General features: G+C 48.9%; 1 protein-coding gene across 1 annotated transcript; it reads left to right on the forward strand.

The window, feature by feature from the left end:
- Nucleotides 1-11,757: 11,757 nt before the first annotated feature.
- ARL4C (ARF like GTPase 4C) lies at nt 11,758-15,384 on the forward strand. Its single transcript, XM_077757628.1, has one exon. It carries the CDS (start codon nt 11,785-11,787, stop codon nt 12,361-12,363), a length of 579 nt encoding a protein of 192 aa, XP_077613754.1. The 5' UTR covers nt 11,758-11,784; the 3' UTR covers nt 12,364-15,384.
- The last annotated feature ends 348 nt before the right edge of the window (nt 15,385-15,732 follow it).

Here is a 15,732-nt window from a genome sequence, read left to right on the forward strand (position 1 = left end):
TACCCGTAGTGATATTTCTGATAGGCGCTCAATTCAAAAGCTTCTTGGAGATTATACGTATAGCCCAGGTCTGTTGCAGACAGTCTGAACACAGGATTTAAAAAGTTAATTCTTGGGGCGCCTGGGTAGTTCAGTCGCTTAAGTTTCTGACTCTTGATTTTGGCTCAGGTCATGATCTCATGGTTTGTGAGTTTGCACCCTGCATGGGGCTCTGTACTGACAGTGCTGAGCCTGCTTAGGATTCTCTCTCTCTCCCTCTCTCTCTGCCCCTCCCCTGCTCTCTTTCTTTCTCTCACTCAAAATAAATAAATAAACTTTTAAAAAGTTAATTCTTTATTGCAGAGAATGTTTATTAAGAGAATGGCTTCAACCAAAAAGAAAAAGGGGAAGAACTCTAAAAATCGGAATAAATGATGATAACACCAATTTAATTGTAAGAACATGTGAGGCACATGTGGCTTGGGAAATCCTCTGATTTTGTTACATCACATCCAGTTCTATGTATTGTCAACCATGCCAGAAGTTTCTAGAATGGGGAAAGTAAACAAAGAACTCTATATTCAGACACAGGGTATATCAAACTTGCTGACTACATTCCCGTTGGGTTTTTACAGTGTCCCGAAAAAAAAAAAAAGGTAATGAGTTTACTGAAATTATTGTGGAGAGAGCAGAGGTCAATTTGACATGAGCAGACATGGTCAATGCCAGTTATAATGACATGGTTGACGGCTCTGACCAGACTCCATTGTTCTCTAGATGAGCATGCTTTTTTTCTATACATTTCAGTTCGTCATAAAATTTCATCAGGAAGTCAAAATTAAAAATGGTCTGGAAGAGTGATTTTTCCAGAAAAATGTTACATCCAGAAGAGGCACTGGGGCTTATAGGAGAGAATGGCCCACAGTTAGCAGATCCGAGAGCCCCTGTGTCCTGGGTGATGAGCACTGATAGATAAATCCACGCAACCTTTAAAAATGAGAGTTTCCCACAGGGAACTCTAACACACAGAACAGAGAAGACCTACCCCCTCCTCCGGGCTTGCTCTTCGTCTCGCACTGCTGTGTTCCGTTCTGCCCAGCCTCATACAGAAGTGTGAAAAGCCTTGTCCTCCGAGACGCACGGAAACTCTGCTGGGAAGCTCCTTCTCCACCACTTTCATGGGATAAGGTGTTAATGATACGTAGATGAACTGTCATTATGAAACATAATTTGCGTGCACACCGAGGAGAAAGGAGAAATTTGTGATATTTTAAAATATTTTTTGTGTTTATTTATTTATTTTTGAGAGAGAGAGAGAAAAAAAGCACAAGTAGGGGAGGGGCGGAGAGAGAGAGGGAGACACAGATTCTGAAGCAGCTCCAGGCTCTGAGCAGTCAGCACAGAGCCCAATGTGGGGCTCAAACCCACGAACCGTGAGAGATCATGACCCAAGCAAAGTTGGCCTCTGAAAAGAATCAGTTGAAAAACCTGCTAAGAACCAGGGACATTGACAGTATGGCTCCTTCCAGAAAGGTTAAAGGTTTGGGGAGAGCTAGACCCCTCCTGCCCTTGCGCCTCTACGGGGAAAGCACGTCTAATGTTAATGTTACAGTTAAACTTGCTGGCCTGACCTTGAGGGAGCAGGCTAGCAGCTCTGAAGGAAAATGATACCATCCATAAATTTTTCCCTGCAAGGGCTTCAGTCATGCTTGGACGCTACTTTTATGGACCTCATGCAGCTGAACTCGAATCACTTATTTATGGATATTTGACATTGGCTGATGTGTTAATTCACTCTCTGGACATTTGTTCTATTTATTTTAATCCTTTCTAGAAGGCAGTACAGGATTTAGGGCTTTTCAAATCTGCATATGTATGCAGTCATTTTCTCTTTTGATGCATGCATTAGCTAAATGGGTTTTTTGGACTTTCTTTGTTATGATGAAAGTAATATTTTTATGCACATGGAAAGAAAATGCAAGCGGTACCGTGGGGATGCAATAAAACAGAAGCTTCTTTTCCAACCCACATAACTCCATTCCATTGTCCAGAGATAATCACAACCAACAGTTTCTTATGTTCCTGTTTGTCTTTTTGGACAAATCCCCATGGATATCACATATCGTATACCCGTGTCAATCTATCTAACACACACACACATTCACCCATTTATTGTATACGTGTATATATACAAACTTGTCACAGAGGTGGGGGCATTTACGCACTATTCTCTTTCTCACTGAACGATATCTGGGTGATCTTGACCATATCAAGGCACACAGATTCATCTCATTCTTATTTATTTTATTAATGTTTTTTTAAATTTCTGAGAGAAAGAGACAGTGTGAGCAGGGGAGGGTCAGAGAGAGAGGGAGACACAGAATCTGAAGCAGGCTCCAGGCTCTGAGCTGTCAGCACAGAGCCCGACGCAGGGCTCAAGCCCACAAACATTGAGTTCAAGACCTGAGCCAAAGTCGGATGCTTAACCGACTGAGCCCCTCGGGCACCCCCATCTCATTCTTTTTAATAGCTCTGAAGTTATGACTGCATGGACGTATCTTAGATTATTTAATAATTTTGCTGCAGATGGGCATTCCAGTTTCTGGCTGGGGCAAACAACTTTTTGCCAAAGACTCCTTCCTACAAGCCAACGCCCGGTCCCTAAGGCTACCTGTGACTTCAACCCTACTTCCTTGAATTATGGCTCTTCCCTGAAGTCTAGACCTAATTTTTGTATTTGAATTTATGACTCCTTTGGCAAGGAACAGCCTAAGCTGGTTTTTATTTTGTTCTTTTGCCCACTTGGCACTAGATAAAATTATGACAAAGACACAGTCTGTGAGCGGCAGGCTGGAAATTACGTTAAGAGATACCAGATAAATAAGCAGAATTCAGTCAGCTTCTTCCATCACAGAAATCAGATTTATTCTCATTTCTCTGCTTTTGTTTTTCTTTATCTTTTCCTGCCAAGCCATCACAGGCTGGGAAAGTGCTGGAGTTACTGTTCTCGGTCAGTCTTGCTTCTCTGGTCTCCAACAGCCATCATAAATCAATCGACCCAGGGCTGCATCCCGGTCAGACAGGACTCCACCAGCAGCTGTGAGTCCAGTCGCAAGAATCAGGGAGGCGAGCTTCTGATCGGCTAACCGTTGTCAGGACAGCCGTCAAGGCGGGTGGAGCAGAGGCTCAGTCCCTGCAGATGGCAGGTGTCCAGTGCTGTCTTGGCCCCCCGGGCAGGAGACAGCTCCAAAGGATGGATGCCCAAGGGGGGCCTCCAAGTGGTCCCAACATCCAGCTGCTCTTGGGAACAGAGGTCCCCAGGGCTCCCAGGAGCTAGGCGGGCCCGGACTGTCAGTCCTCGGGAACTTCAATAGGAAAGATCTGGTAGCTTATTCCTTTCCCCCAAAACTCAAAGTCTTCCTTCCTCTGGAGCCCTTTGCCTTGATGTTTTGTGCCCATATTTCAGCTCTTCTGGACTGCCTGCTATCAATAATTTATGATATTGCTCTTTCTTTAGCCTCTCTTGCCTAAGATTTTCACGAAGCACAATACATTTTCCTTAAGGAATAGCTCTGAGAAGGGATGATTCAATATCTAGGAGATCCAAGCTGCTGATAACTGCCGCCACCTCCCCCTCCCCAGGGACAGCAGAGATGGGATGGAATGGGGAGGGTGAGACAGGCACGTCCTTCTTACTGAATGCCCTTTGTACCTTCTGAACATCACACCGTCTGTTCACCTCTTTCAAAAATACTGAAAAATGGGACTCCTGGGTGGCTCCGTTGGTTAAGCATCTAACTTTGGCCCAAGTCATGGCCTCATGGCTTGTGAGTTTGAGCCCCGCATGGGGACCTGAACCGACAGAAAGGAGCCTGCCTGGGATTCTCTCTCTCTCCCTCTCTCTGCCCCTCTCCCAGTCGCTCACATGCTCCATCTCTCACTCTAAATAAATTAATTTTAAATATACTGAAAAATGATCTATTCGGTGATCTCTCAGTTCTCTTGAACACCAGCTTCTCAAGAAAGAAAAACTTGCTCTACCATGAACAAAGGGCTGGATCTTCCGTAAAAATTGTGATGTCTTTGAGTAGAATGAAAATACCAAAATGCCTTTAAAAGAAGAAAGATGAGCAGGAGAAGGAGGAATTCAGCCTTTATTCTTTGGTTCCTCTGTTCTTTCATCTCATCTTGGAGGCTCTCATGAGATCTCTTCTCTCTAGATTTTTCTCTATTGTCGCCTACGTGTTGTGTCTCCTCACATGTAATGTGGATGCCAGAGTTCACTGGAATGTCCCTCTGGGTCATGTGAGGGGTTGAGAGTTGGGTTTTGAAGTCTAAATCCCTTCACTTACGATGCCCCTTTATGGCCCAAGCAGTATTGCTTTATTATGCTGGGCGAACTCTGATGACCAGCCTCCCGCCTCCTTGCGGAACTCCGTGCTACAAGCCAGAGTGAAGAGAGCAGCTTAGGTGAGGGATCTGAGCTGGACTTGCCCTTCAGTATCCCCAAGTGTGAGGTGACCAGCTCTACAGATCATACCTTCCCTGCAACAGGCGGAGAGGGAGACAGACGGCAAATCTACTTCTGGATGCACATCCCCAGGGTGCAAGCGGAGAGGACTGAGGCACGTGCTCCTCCCACACGCCAAAGTAGAAGTGAATACTGCACTCATCAAAGACATGAATAAGGGCGCCTGGGTGGCTCAGTCGGTGAAGTGTCCAACTTCAGTTCGGGTCATGATCTCATGGTTCATGAGTGTGAGGCCGGCATAGGGCTCTGGCCTGATAGTGTGGAGCCTGGTTGGGATTCTCTTTCTCTGCCTCCCTCTTTGCCCCTCCCCCACTTGCACTTTCTCTCTCTCTCTGAAAATAATTTCTTTTTCAATGTGTATTTATCTATTTTTTTGAGAGACAGAGCATGAGCAGGGGAGGGGCAGAGAGAAGAGGAGACACAGAATCCAAAGCAGGCTCCAGGCTCTGAGCTGTCAGCACAGAGCCCAACGCGAGGCTTGAACTCACAAACGTGAAATCATGACCTGAGCCAAAGTCAGATGCTTAACTGACTGATCCACCCAAGGCAACTCTCTTGAATGGAGGAAAAAACAACAAATGTGATTTAAAAGTGCTCATAATTTTAATTCCAAGAACCATTTCTGAAATAGAATGATCTGGACTCTGGTTGACCGGATGTAAGCATGAGCAGATAGACGGGACGGATGGGTTTACTTATTGTCTGGTGCTGGTTTCCTGTCTTGCTCCATAATGCTGGTGGAGGTACATAGAGAGAAGAGAGTTCTGCGCTTTGATGGTTTGTAAGCTGAGCTCCTCTGGCTGTGGGCAGGGACAGAGAGTGAGAAACCTAGAGAGGTAGGTGGGATTAACTACCGAGACACGAAAGGATGAGAAGGTTCCAAACCAAACATGGGGAGCCACCAACATTCTGTGGATTAGTGACCGAAGGACAGAGTCGAGGAGGAGAGAGTGTGGTTTTGCAGCCACGGATGTGGGTGGTGGGCGATGGGTGGGTGGCGTACTTCTGACCCCGTGAACATTTCCATCCCAGATGGTCACCAGCACAAATCAGTCCTGCATCTTGGGGGCAGCAATGTGGTGCCACAGAGAATAAGGGAAGTGTGGCCAGTCCAGTCGGTTCCCATGGGGAAAAAATGTTAAGAAGGATAAAGCGATCAGAAGATCAGTTGAAAGGCCAGGGAACCAAAAGTCTTGTGGATTTTTCCTTTGGGCCCAAATGCCCTTGGGAAAACAGACTTAGGAGACTGGAGGGGGCAGAATCAAGAAGGTAGAAAGAATACTCTATGACTAACGGGCAGGGTAGTAGATTGCATAAAGCACAGCTTAACTTATAAGGAGGAAATGAAAATCGTACGTGGCTCTGCCTCTAACAAAAGAAGCAAAGAGCCAAAGAACTCTATTCAGATGCTCATGCCATATTCACACAGATGATAGTTCAAGAAGAAGCCAACTGTTGTATTAAAGGGAAGAGTCATCCTGAGTGACCGCACAGCAGACAAAGGAAGAGCTTGGTGACGCACCCGGGCCCCCCTTCACCACGGCTGTGAGAGCCGACAGGGCTGGCTTGAGGCACAAAAGCTCGATTGTTTCTACCTCTCTTGGGTCCAGCCAGCTAGCTTTTAATTAAATGAAAATAATAGGCATCCCAGTTCACCTGGGGAGAACAGAGAAGGGGGCACAAAAGGAATCCAAGTTTCCATCAAATACTTCTCGGTTCATGGTGCAGCGCTGTAATCACCTGGTATTTATTGTTACCCGTTTCTTCTCCTTCTTCTCTGTAGCTATTAGAGTAGAAATTTAATTATGGTGATTGAATAATTAAACAAATCACAAATAACTTTTGCATCGCAAGCTTTTTCTTCCCCTTCACCTAAAAGGATGTTGGCTCTGGTATGAGGATTCTCTGTCCTTGTCAGTAGGCTTGAGCCTTGATTTCCAAAGTGTAGGTTCTTAATGTCCTTGATAAAAGTTCACGTAAAATAAGAAATTTAGAGGAGACCTGGCAGGCTCAGTCTATGGAGTGTGTGACTCTTGTTCTCAGGAGTATGCATTCGAGTCCTGCATTGGGTATATAGATTACTTAAAAATCTTTAAAAAAAAATTAATGTTTACTTTTGAGAGAGAGAGACAGAGACAGAGACAGAGTGCAAGAAGGGGAGGGGCAGAGAGAGCGGGAGACACAGAATCTGAAGCAGCTCCAGGCTCTGAGCTGTCAGCACAGAGCCCGACTCGAGGCTCAAACTCATGAACTGCAAGATCATGACCTGAGCCGTCGGACACTTAACCCACTGAGCCACCCAGACACCCCAATAAAAATCTTTATTTAAAAAAGAGATGAAGTTTAAGGGTGCCTGTCTGCCTCAGTTGGTAAAGCATGTAACTTTTGATCTCAGTCATGAGTTCAAGGCCCCCGATTGTGAAGCCTACTTTAAAATAAAAGGTATTAAATTTAAGTATTAAGGAGAGATTTAAAACAATCTGCTGTAGGAGTCTTATCTGAAAATAATATTGATAGGAAAGCTTAGGACTTCTAAATGTTCATACCTATCTCAGGCATACAACAGAGATCGACGATTGATAATGAAGGCTTAAACGTGGAAAAAAAGAAACACAACCCTTCTGGCTATTTTTTTTTTTTTTTTGCCAAATTCCACCAAAATCCACTGCCTCGTCTGCAAAACTCCCCTTGGAGACAATGTCATAGTCTTTCCATGCATCGTCCGAGCCTAGCATCTCACAGATTGTGCAGGGCTGAGACATTCTTGGTGTGTCCCTCCTCAGGGATTCTGGGGATGGGGGTGGGGGGGTCTTTGTGAGGGAGACACTCCCACCAGACAAAGAACTTCAATCCTGGACCACCTGGCTTCGACTGATGGAGGCCCTGTTTCTTCCTCTGTCCACCGGTCTCCTTCATGACAGACCGCCAGCCCCATCTCCATTTACGCTGCTCATACCTTGCCCTGAACGGATTTCCTTCACTCTCTAGTCTCAGCTGGGTTTCCTGGATGCCGATTTCCCCTCTCTTCCATCAATTTGTGATTCTTTGAACCGCACCCCTGGCCATACCCTTTCATAACCCTGTCCTGCACCGGTCTCACCGACAAGATCCAGGCCTGCTCGTGAGAATCGCCGTCCTCAAGCTCTGAGCCCCAAGCAGAAGCACGGTCTCCGTGTCCCAGGTGCGGCCCTGAGAGCTCTGGTCCCACAGGTCCAGACAGAAGCCAGGCTAGGCAGTCACTCGCATACTCATCAGTTCAGTAAATACGGATGGGACATGTACCAGGCACAGGTAATAAATTTGCCTCTAGACAGGCTTTCGGCTATTACACAAGAAGCTCAGTAGAGGGCGCTCCTGCATTACAGCAGCTCAGCACGGGCGCGGAGCGGCTGAATCCGGGGATCCAATCCGAAAGTGCTAATGATGCCGCGCATCCTAGGCGAGCGTGGGGCCACACAGGCCCGCGTCCTGATATTTATACCCAAACAGATTCAGCTCCGGATAGGACACTCACTTTCCATGTCATGTCATTACCGTTACTGCAGCAAAGAGTGGTGCAGTATGTGCATCGCTCTGTTCACGAGACTCACTTCAGAGTTATTTTAATCCGTGGCACACTTCATTTCTAAGCCCTTCAGGGGACAAAAAAAAAAAAAAGAATATGTTAGGATTTCAATTGCAAAAAGACTGCTGATTACTGTATTCTGTTTCCTTGAACTAACTGAGTCCTTTTCTGGGTGTAAAACCATCTTGATGCGAAGAGAAGGGAGAGGAGCTCAGTCCGGGCTGCTGGAAGTGAAACCCATCTCAGGCAAGACAGAAGTGCACACTGGTTTTTGAGGAATGGTCTTATCCTGATAAACTGAGGTGCCGAAGGTGGCACCTTGCAGCCAGTATTTTCCCCTCAGTGGGATCCTTGCCCTTGGGCCAGATGTCAATATTCAATGACTGTGTATACGCCATAAAACTTTTTTTTTTTTTTTTGCAGTCAGCAAGGCTAACATTTACTGAGCACTTACTATGTGCCCAGGCACGGTGCCAAGCCCTTTACGTGTATCAGTGATTTGTTTCTTATTTATTTATTGCCCGTGTTATTTAATCTTTGCAAACGCATGTGTTAGACACAGTGTAGAGATGAGCTTGAAAACAGTGAACTAGGCGTTGGCCCCCGCTAGAATGTGCTGGGAAATGCAGAGGACCCAGCCAGTCTCTCCACACCACCCAGGCCGGAAGCCACGACGCTACGTGTCCACGTAGAAAGAGACTCAGCACGAGTCTTGTGTTTCTGACACAGTAGTAAACGTTACTTTCCTTGACATAATTCCAGTGTTTTTCAACTTATATCCGTATTTGCAGGCAAGTTACTAGTCGATCCAGCTGAATGGCATTTTTATGTGTTGGAAGTTAAATTATCAACTGTAAAATCAACTTATCACCTGGTGAGTGAAATTAGAATGTAGAGTGGTTGCTATTCAGTTATGGTGAGCCGCTGTTTAATGGCTCTGTTCTGGAAGGCTCTATTCATGTCTATTAATCTGTTTTCTCTTCTGGACAACAGACAGCCCTTTATTGCTAAACCCCACTGTGGGGTGCAAACGGCGGGGGCTATAGTCAGCCCACTGTGGGCAGTAATTAGTGAAGCATCGAGAAAACACATCAAATGTTTTCCTAAAATATTTCCCTCCTGCTACCCTTAAAATAAAAGCAAGACCTGACTGGGGGGAGAAGCAGGTGAGAGAAAGGAGCCCTATGTTAAGATCATTAGTGGGAGCAGGGACTCCTGGGTGGCTCAGTCAGTTAAACATTTGACTCTTGGTTTCAGCTTGGGTCATGATCTCATGGCTCGTGAGTTCAAGCCCTACATCGGCCTCTGCACTGTCAGTGCAGAGCCTCTGGGGATTCTCTCTCTCCCTCTCTCTCTGCAGCACTTCACCCCCAGCTCATGATCGTGCGCTCTCTCTCTTTCTCTCTCATAATAAATAAACTTTAAAAAAATCATTTGTGGGTGCCAGATCCAGAGGGTTCTAGACTGTTCCATCACTTTCCAAATGACCAAGTCCCAGAGTACTAAGCAAAGTCCTGTCTGGGACTGGCACCCAGCCTAAGCCCTGCCTGTGGCGCAGAGCAAGGATAGAGAAGAAACACTCTCGTGAGAAGGTGACTATCCTGGGGGCAGACCTTGAGAAGAGCCAAGAAAATCACTCCAAAAACACAAAATCCTGTCTTCCCAGGGTTCCTGATAACCAAATGACATCATTATAAACTACGTTGACATAGGTTATTTTTGCTTACTCCCTGCCATTTGCCCCCCCTTTTTAAAATTTTTAATGTGTATTTATTTTTTTGAGAGAGAAGAGACAGAGTATGAGTTGGGGAGGGACAAAGAGAGAGCGAGACAAAGAACGTGAAGCAGGTTCCAGGCTCTGAGCTGTCAGCACGGAGCCGGACGTGGGGCTCGAACTCACGAACTGCGAGATCGTGACCTGAGCCAAAGTCGGATGCCCAACCAACTGAGCCCCCCAGGCGCCCCACCATTTGCCCTTTTGAGAACAGATGCCAGAATTTTCTTTGGGAGCCAGCCCTCCCCACTTCTAGCCCCTGGACCGTCTCTACTGGTGGCCCCATCCTCCTGGACAGGAGTTTGGACTCCAGAGTGAGCTGGGCAGGCCAGAAGGATGTGTTCCCCAGGCTTTTGTTGCAGTTCCTGGGAAAGAGATACACCTTTCTTCTTCTAGGATCTAAACCAAGGATGTGAGTCCAGGGGTGCCAGTAGGAAAAAGAATCAATACAAAGAAAAACAGAGGAGAGATGGAGAGAGGCCTGGCCTAAGACTTCTTTGGAGCTCCTGGATCTAGCCGTGCCTGAAGACAACCCTAATCATAAACTTTTCAGTTATGTAAGTGAACGTATTTCCATTTTGTCCAACCCAGTGTGAATTAGTTTCTGTCTTTTGCAGCTGAATTCAGGTTGCTTGCAACTTCATTCCTTGTTAAATTAAAATCGCGTGTGGGTGGTGTGTGAAGTGGGGGGAAACAGGCAGGCCCTCGGCCCCGGGCACCAACGCCCCTGGGCTTGGAGCAGCAGTCCACCTTGGCAAAGTCCCAGGTGCTTAGGCCTTGGTCTCCTCATCTGGACCCACAAGGCCATTTCCAGCCCCGACATTCCATTGCCAATCCCCGGAGCTTAGGAAGGGAAGGTGGTCAAGGAAAGCAGTTCTGTAAAATGTTGATATTTGTTCATAAATGTTGTCGTTTTCATTTAGTCCCTGAGCGCCCCATTCCTGTCTTTTCTGCCTAATAAGCTGGAGTGTTACAAAGACGCTGCCTGTAGGCTCAGCCACTGGCTGCGTCTCCAGACAGCTTGGGCCCCAGGTCTGTGTCACCCATAATGCACTCTGGGCTTCCTCTGCGCCCAGGTGTGCATTTATGTGTTTCCAAACCAGAATAAAAGCACTGAATTGGAGTGAAGGGAAATCGGAGTGGAGGGAAGGGCAGCTGGTGTTTGTAACCCCCAGCGCCACCTCCTCCAAGCTATGGACTCCTTTCAATGTTTCCGCCCCCGAGGGCGTCTGGAGCCCCAGGGGAGGAGGGGTTCGGCTGTGAGCAGGTGGATCTCAGGTCTAAGTGGAGCGGCAAACAGCGCTCACCGGTGATCCCGGATGTCAGCACTGTCTGTGGCAGCCGAGGGGGCTGTCTGGGAAAGGGGAGTTGGAGAAGTTATTTGGGAAGGAAGGCTCGTGGCCTAGGGCGCCAATGCCCCTCCTTCACGGTGGCCACCACCAGGCATGAGAAGCTGGATCTCGGGGGCTCCCTGGGCACCGGCCTGCGCTCCAAGCGCAGCAGTGGCCCTGGGGCTCCAGAAGGAAAGCGATAGGGTCATCGCGGAGCGCCAGGCCCCCGGGCACCGCAGAGGGCGCGAGAGCGGGGTGCGCCCCGGCGTGCGCCCCGGCTGGCCGGCGGCTGGCTGAGGCCTGCGCCTTTCCCCCTCTCCTGGAGATCAGAGCACAGGGCCCCTCCCCGGTGGGGGNCCCCCCCCCGGCCCCCGCCCCCCCCGCCGCTCCAGCGCCCGCTGAGCTGGGACCCCGAACTCGCTCCCCGAGGCAGGCCGTGCGGCCCGGGCTCGGAGGCTGGGGGTTCCGGAAGCCCGGAGCTATTTTTACGCGATGCGTCAGCCGGCCGGGGAGGAAGAGTCGGCCCCGGGCCCATTGTCTGCGCGCCGCGAGGGAGGGGGACCCGGAGGGNCAGCCGCAGTGGCCGGCGCCGCAGCTCGGAGCCATGGGCAACATCTCCTCCAACATCTCGGCCTTCCAGTCCCTGCACATCGTCATGCTGGGCTTGGACTCGGCCGGCAAGACCACGGTGCTCTACCGGCTCAAGTTCAACGAGTTCGTGAACACGGTGCCCACCATCGGCTTCAACACGGAGAAGATCAAGCTGAGCAACGGCACGGCCAAGGGCATCAGCTGCCACTTCTGGGACGTGGGCGGCCAGGAGAAGCTGCGGCCGCTCTGGAAGTCCTACAGCCGCTGCACGGACGGCATCATCTACGTGGTGGACTCGGTGGACGTGGACCGGCTGGAGGAGGCGAAGACCGAGCTGCACAAGGTGACCAAGTTCGCCGAGAACCAGGGCACGCCGCTGCTGGTCATCGCCAACAAGCAGGACCTGCCCAAGTCGCTGCCGGTGGCCGAGATCGAGAAGCAGCTGGCGCTGCACGAGCTCATCCCGGCCACCACCTACCACGTCCAGCCGGCGTGCGCCATCATCGGCGAGGGCCTCACCGAGGGCATGGACAAGCTCTATGAGATGATTCTGAAACGCAGGAAGTCCCTCAAGCAGAAGAAGAAGCGGTAATGCGCCCGGCTGTGTTCGGGAGCGAGCGGGGAGCGAGCCGGGAGCGAGCCAGGAGGCGAGCAAGTCAGGGATGGATGGATGGACGGACGGACGGACGGACGGATGGGTGGATGGATGAAGGAACGAGAATCCGCGCCCGCAGACAAAGACCCAGAACCAAAGCTATGCTTCGAATTTTTAAAACGGAGTCTGTGCACCCAGACGCAGGACTAGTGACTTAACCTGGGTGTGTCCCCTGAGTTGCCAGCCTGCCCTCGATCTGCCCCCACCCCCCCCCAGCTCAGGGGACCTTTTGTCTGAACGTCAGAGCTACTAATGGGGGGCGCTGGTGAGTGGACGTGCCTGGCCTGCTGTCGGCCCCTCCCGGCCAAGGTGGAAAGCTGAGCTGTAGAGACAAAAGGGATCTCTTCCTCTAGCCAGAAGTTGGGCTGCCCCGCCCTCACTGGGGCTCCCACCTGTGAGTCACCTGAGGTATGCGGCTCCTAGAACCCTGGGAGCATCTATCTGGGGCATGTTGGCGGTGGGAGGGGCGGGGGAAGGGGGCGGAACAGCCGCCCCCCTGCATTCATGGGCTCTGGAAGCTGGATAGTTTTATGTCACAGGGCAGGCCCCTGTTGAAATTTCATTTGTCCTGCTCTGGGCCCAGCGGCGGCGGTGGCGGTGGTGGTTTGGGCCATCAGAGGACTGCCCAGAACAATACAGCAGCCCCAGAGCGCGGGGCGCTGCACTGGCCTTGGCCCGGGCGATGGCCGCAAAGATGCCCCTTTCCTGGTGCTTTAAGGTGGCCACGCAAGACCAGTTCGGTTGAGAACTCCTTTTCAGCTTGGAATCCGACATCTTCCAGATGGTTTGGACCCTGTCCATGTGTAGGTCATGATCACACAAAGAGACCCAATAAAAATTAAAAAAAAACAAAAAAACAACAACAACAAAAACAAAAAAGACGTTGGAGGTGGTGGCAAATGATGTATTTACTGTTTGCAGGATAGTTAAAGGTTTTTAAAGGGTAAGGCTCTTGGTGTAAATGCTGGATGGGGTGTGTGTGTAGACGCAGGGACCTCTGTATCTGTGGAATCGGCATAAATACCTAGACCCATATGTGTGGAATCTTCAAAATCTCTTAGCCTACTGATTGGCTTGTGTGAGCACACCGGCTGCAGATGTGTGCTGAATTGCAAGTTGGTTTTGGCGAGGGCTGTCTCCTGTCATGCTAACGGCTTGATGATGGGTTTTGGTTTTCAGACATGTTTTTAAGAAATTCTACAAATGAATACTCACCTTGGAAATATTCACCTTACGGGGGGGGGGAAAAAAGACTCTGCTCTGCCCTTTTAGATTCCTTTACGCTGCAAGTGGCGACATGTTCAAATTTCTAATTTGGTTCATTGTGGCCTATCTGGTTTTCAGTATCTCATTAAAAATGTCTCCGTTAGAGTATTTGATGTCATGCGCCAAGAAATAAAACCCCACCTTGTTGCAAAAGCGGACCTCGTTGCATGGATTTTAAAAAGCGAAGGAAAAGCACAAGGAATGGGGTCCTTCCCCACCCCTTCTTGTGGGAACTGACCTGCTTAGCAAATGCAAACAATGAGTGCTTGAGATCAAAGCAAGCGCGTGATGTAATGATCACCTGTACTCAGGCACTCCTCGGTTTACTTGAAAGAGGCTTTGGAAAATAGATAAAGCGAAAGAAGATATTTTTAATAATGTAATTTAAAAAATCCTTTATAATCAGGACGGAGTCTTGGTTTGCAGAAGCTCTCATTTACCCTGAAACACAGTATCAAAAAGGGAAACTTCTCCTGACCGTTTGGTTTTAATTTCCTCTTAAAATTCCCGTTTCCAGGTAGCGTTAGGTGTATTGACACACACACACACACACACACACACACACACACACACACACCCCACTGTGAGGAATTTCTTTTACGAAGGAGGCCTGTGGAAGCGGCATGATCATGCTTGAGCATGTGAGGTAGATTATAAATCTATGCCTATTGTCCATTACGCTCAGAAAGTTAATTTAAGGACCGAAGGGAGTCCTGGCTTCCTGCTTGAAACCCGATTCCGAACGTGAAATCTCTTAAAAGAGGAAACCTAGCAGCCTATCTTCTTTTATCTTTGGTCGGTGTATTTGGTGCCTCTCCAATGCTGGTCTTTTTGTAGCAACTCAGTAGAGAAAATAGAGCTAAGTGGTGTTGAAGCCTGCGGGATTTCAGTTTACATATTGACAGCATAGTCACTGATTTCTAAATGGGCTGGTCCCATCATCTGAAGATTCTGTATAAAGTTATTAAAAAAAAAAATCCATGTTCCTTTATTTTCTTCACATGTAACAATTTCTTATGCACTTTGACATTTTGGTAGTGCCACACTCTTGAGAGAAGAATATATTTATTTTGTGACATTGAAGATGCCAAATACTGTAACCATCTCGTGCTAACCATCCTTAGGTTCAAGATCACCGTTCGACTCCTGTCGTGCTTTACAAACGAAGCGACATGATTTCGGGTTTTGCGTTACCGATACTTAAGGGTGCAGTCCACTGTTAGTAATTGTGCAGTCGAGTAAGGCCCCTGTGGTGTGTCAGCTAATAGTTAGGAGTCCCAGTTGATTTCTGTAGTGTTTGACCTATTAACAGCCCATTTTTGTCTCAGAGGAAGCGCACTTCGAGTCACCTTGGCGTGGTCTGGGGGGCGGGGGAGTGCCCCCTCCGACATGGCATCGGTGATCCATTATGCCTCCTGCCCCTTTGGAGAATGAATGGGTTTCGCACCGAGGAAGCTCGCCTCCCCACGGGAGCTTTTGAGATGTTTTCTCCTAGACACAAGGAGACCGGTTTTATTTCCAGCCGATTCTCTTCACAGATTCTCTGTCACGGTGTTCGGACTGTCGTCTCCTGGTTTCAGTTTTCCTTTCTGCGGCTGTAATTCTCTGTCCTGAACATCCCCTTCCGCTCCTGTTCCCTTTTATATGCATATATGATGCTGTGAACAGAAATAAATTATTTATACAATCAAACGTCTGGGGCAGTTGTCTGGATGGTCTTTCGAGTCGCCCTTCTTTATTTCTAGGCCTTCTTTGCCAAGTGGAGGGGTGGCTAGCCAGTCGGTCTCTGGGGCCCACCCGGGGCTAGATCAGTCTCAGCTTTTCTGGCTTCCGTGTCTAGCCCAGCCCCGAGTAGGGGAGTGTGAGGGCGTCCACCGTGTCTGTCCGCCTCATGGGGTGCATGGCCGTGGTCCTCCCAGATCCTTCAGGAAAACGGCCTCAGTGCCGAGCCTGTCCTCAGCTTCTCAGTTATTAAAAAGGTCATGATTGGGGCACTTGGCCGGCTCGGGCGGTAGACCATGTGACTCTTGATCTCAGGGT

The sequence above is a fragment of the Crocuta crocuta genome, unplaced genomic scaffold (assembly GCF_008692635.1).
Source record: "Crocuta crocuta isolate KB4526 unplaced genomic scaffold, BGI_CrCroc_1.0 scaffold290, whole genome shotgun sequence".
Classification (NCBI taxonomy): Eukaryota; Metazoa; Chordata; class Mammalia; order Carnivora; family Hyaenidae; genus Crocuta; species Crocuta crocuta.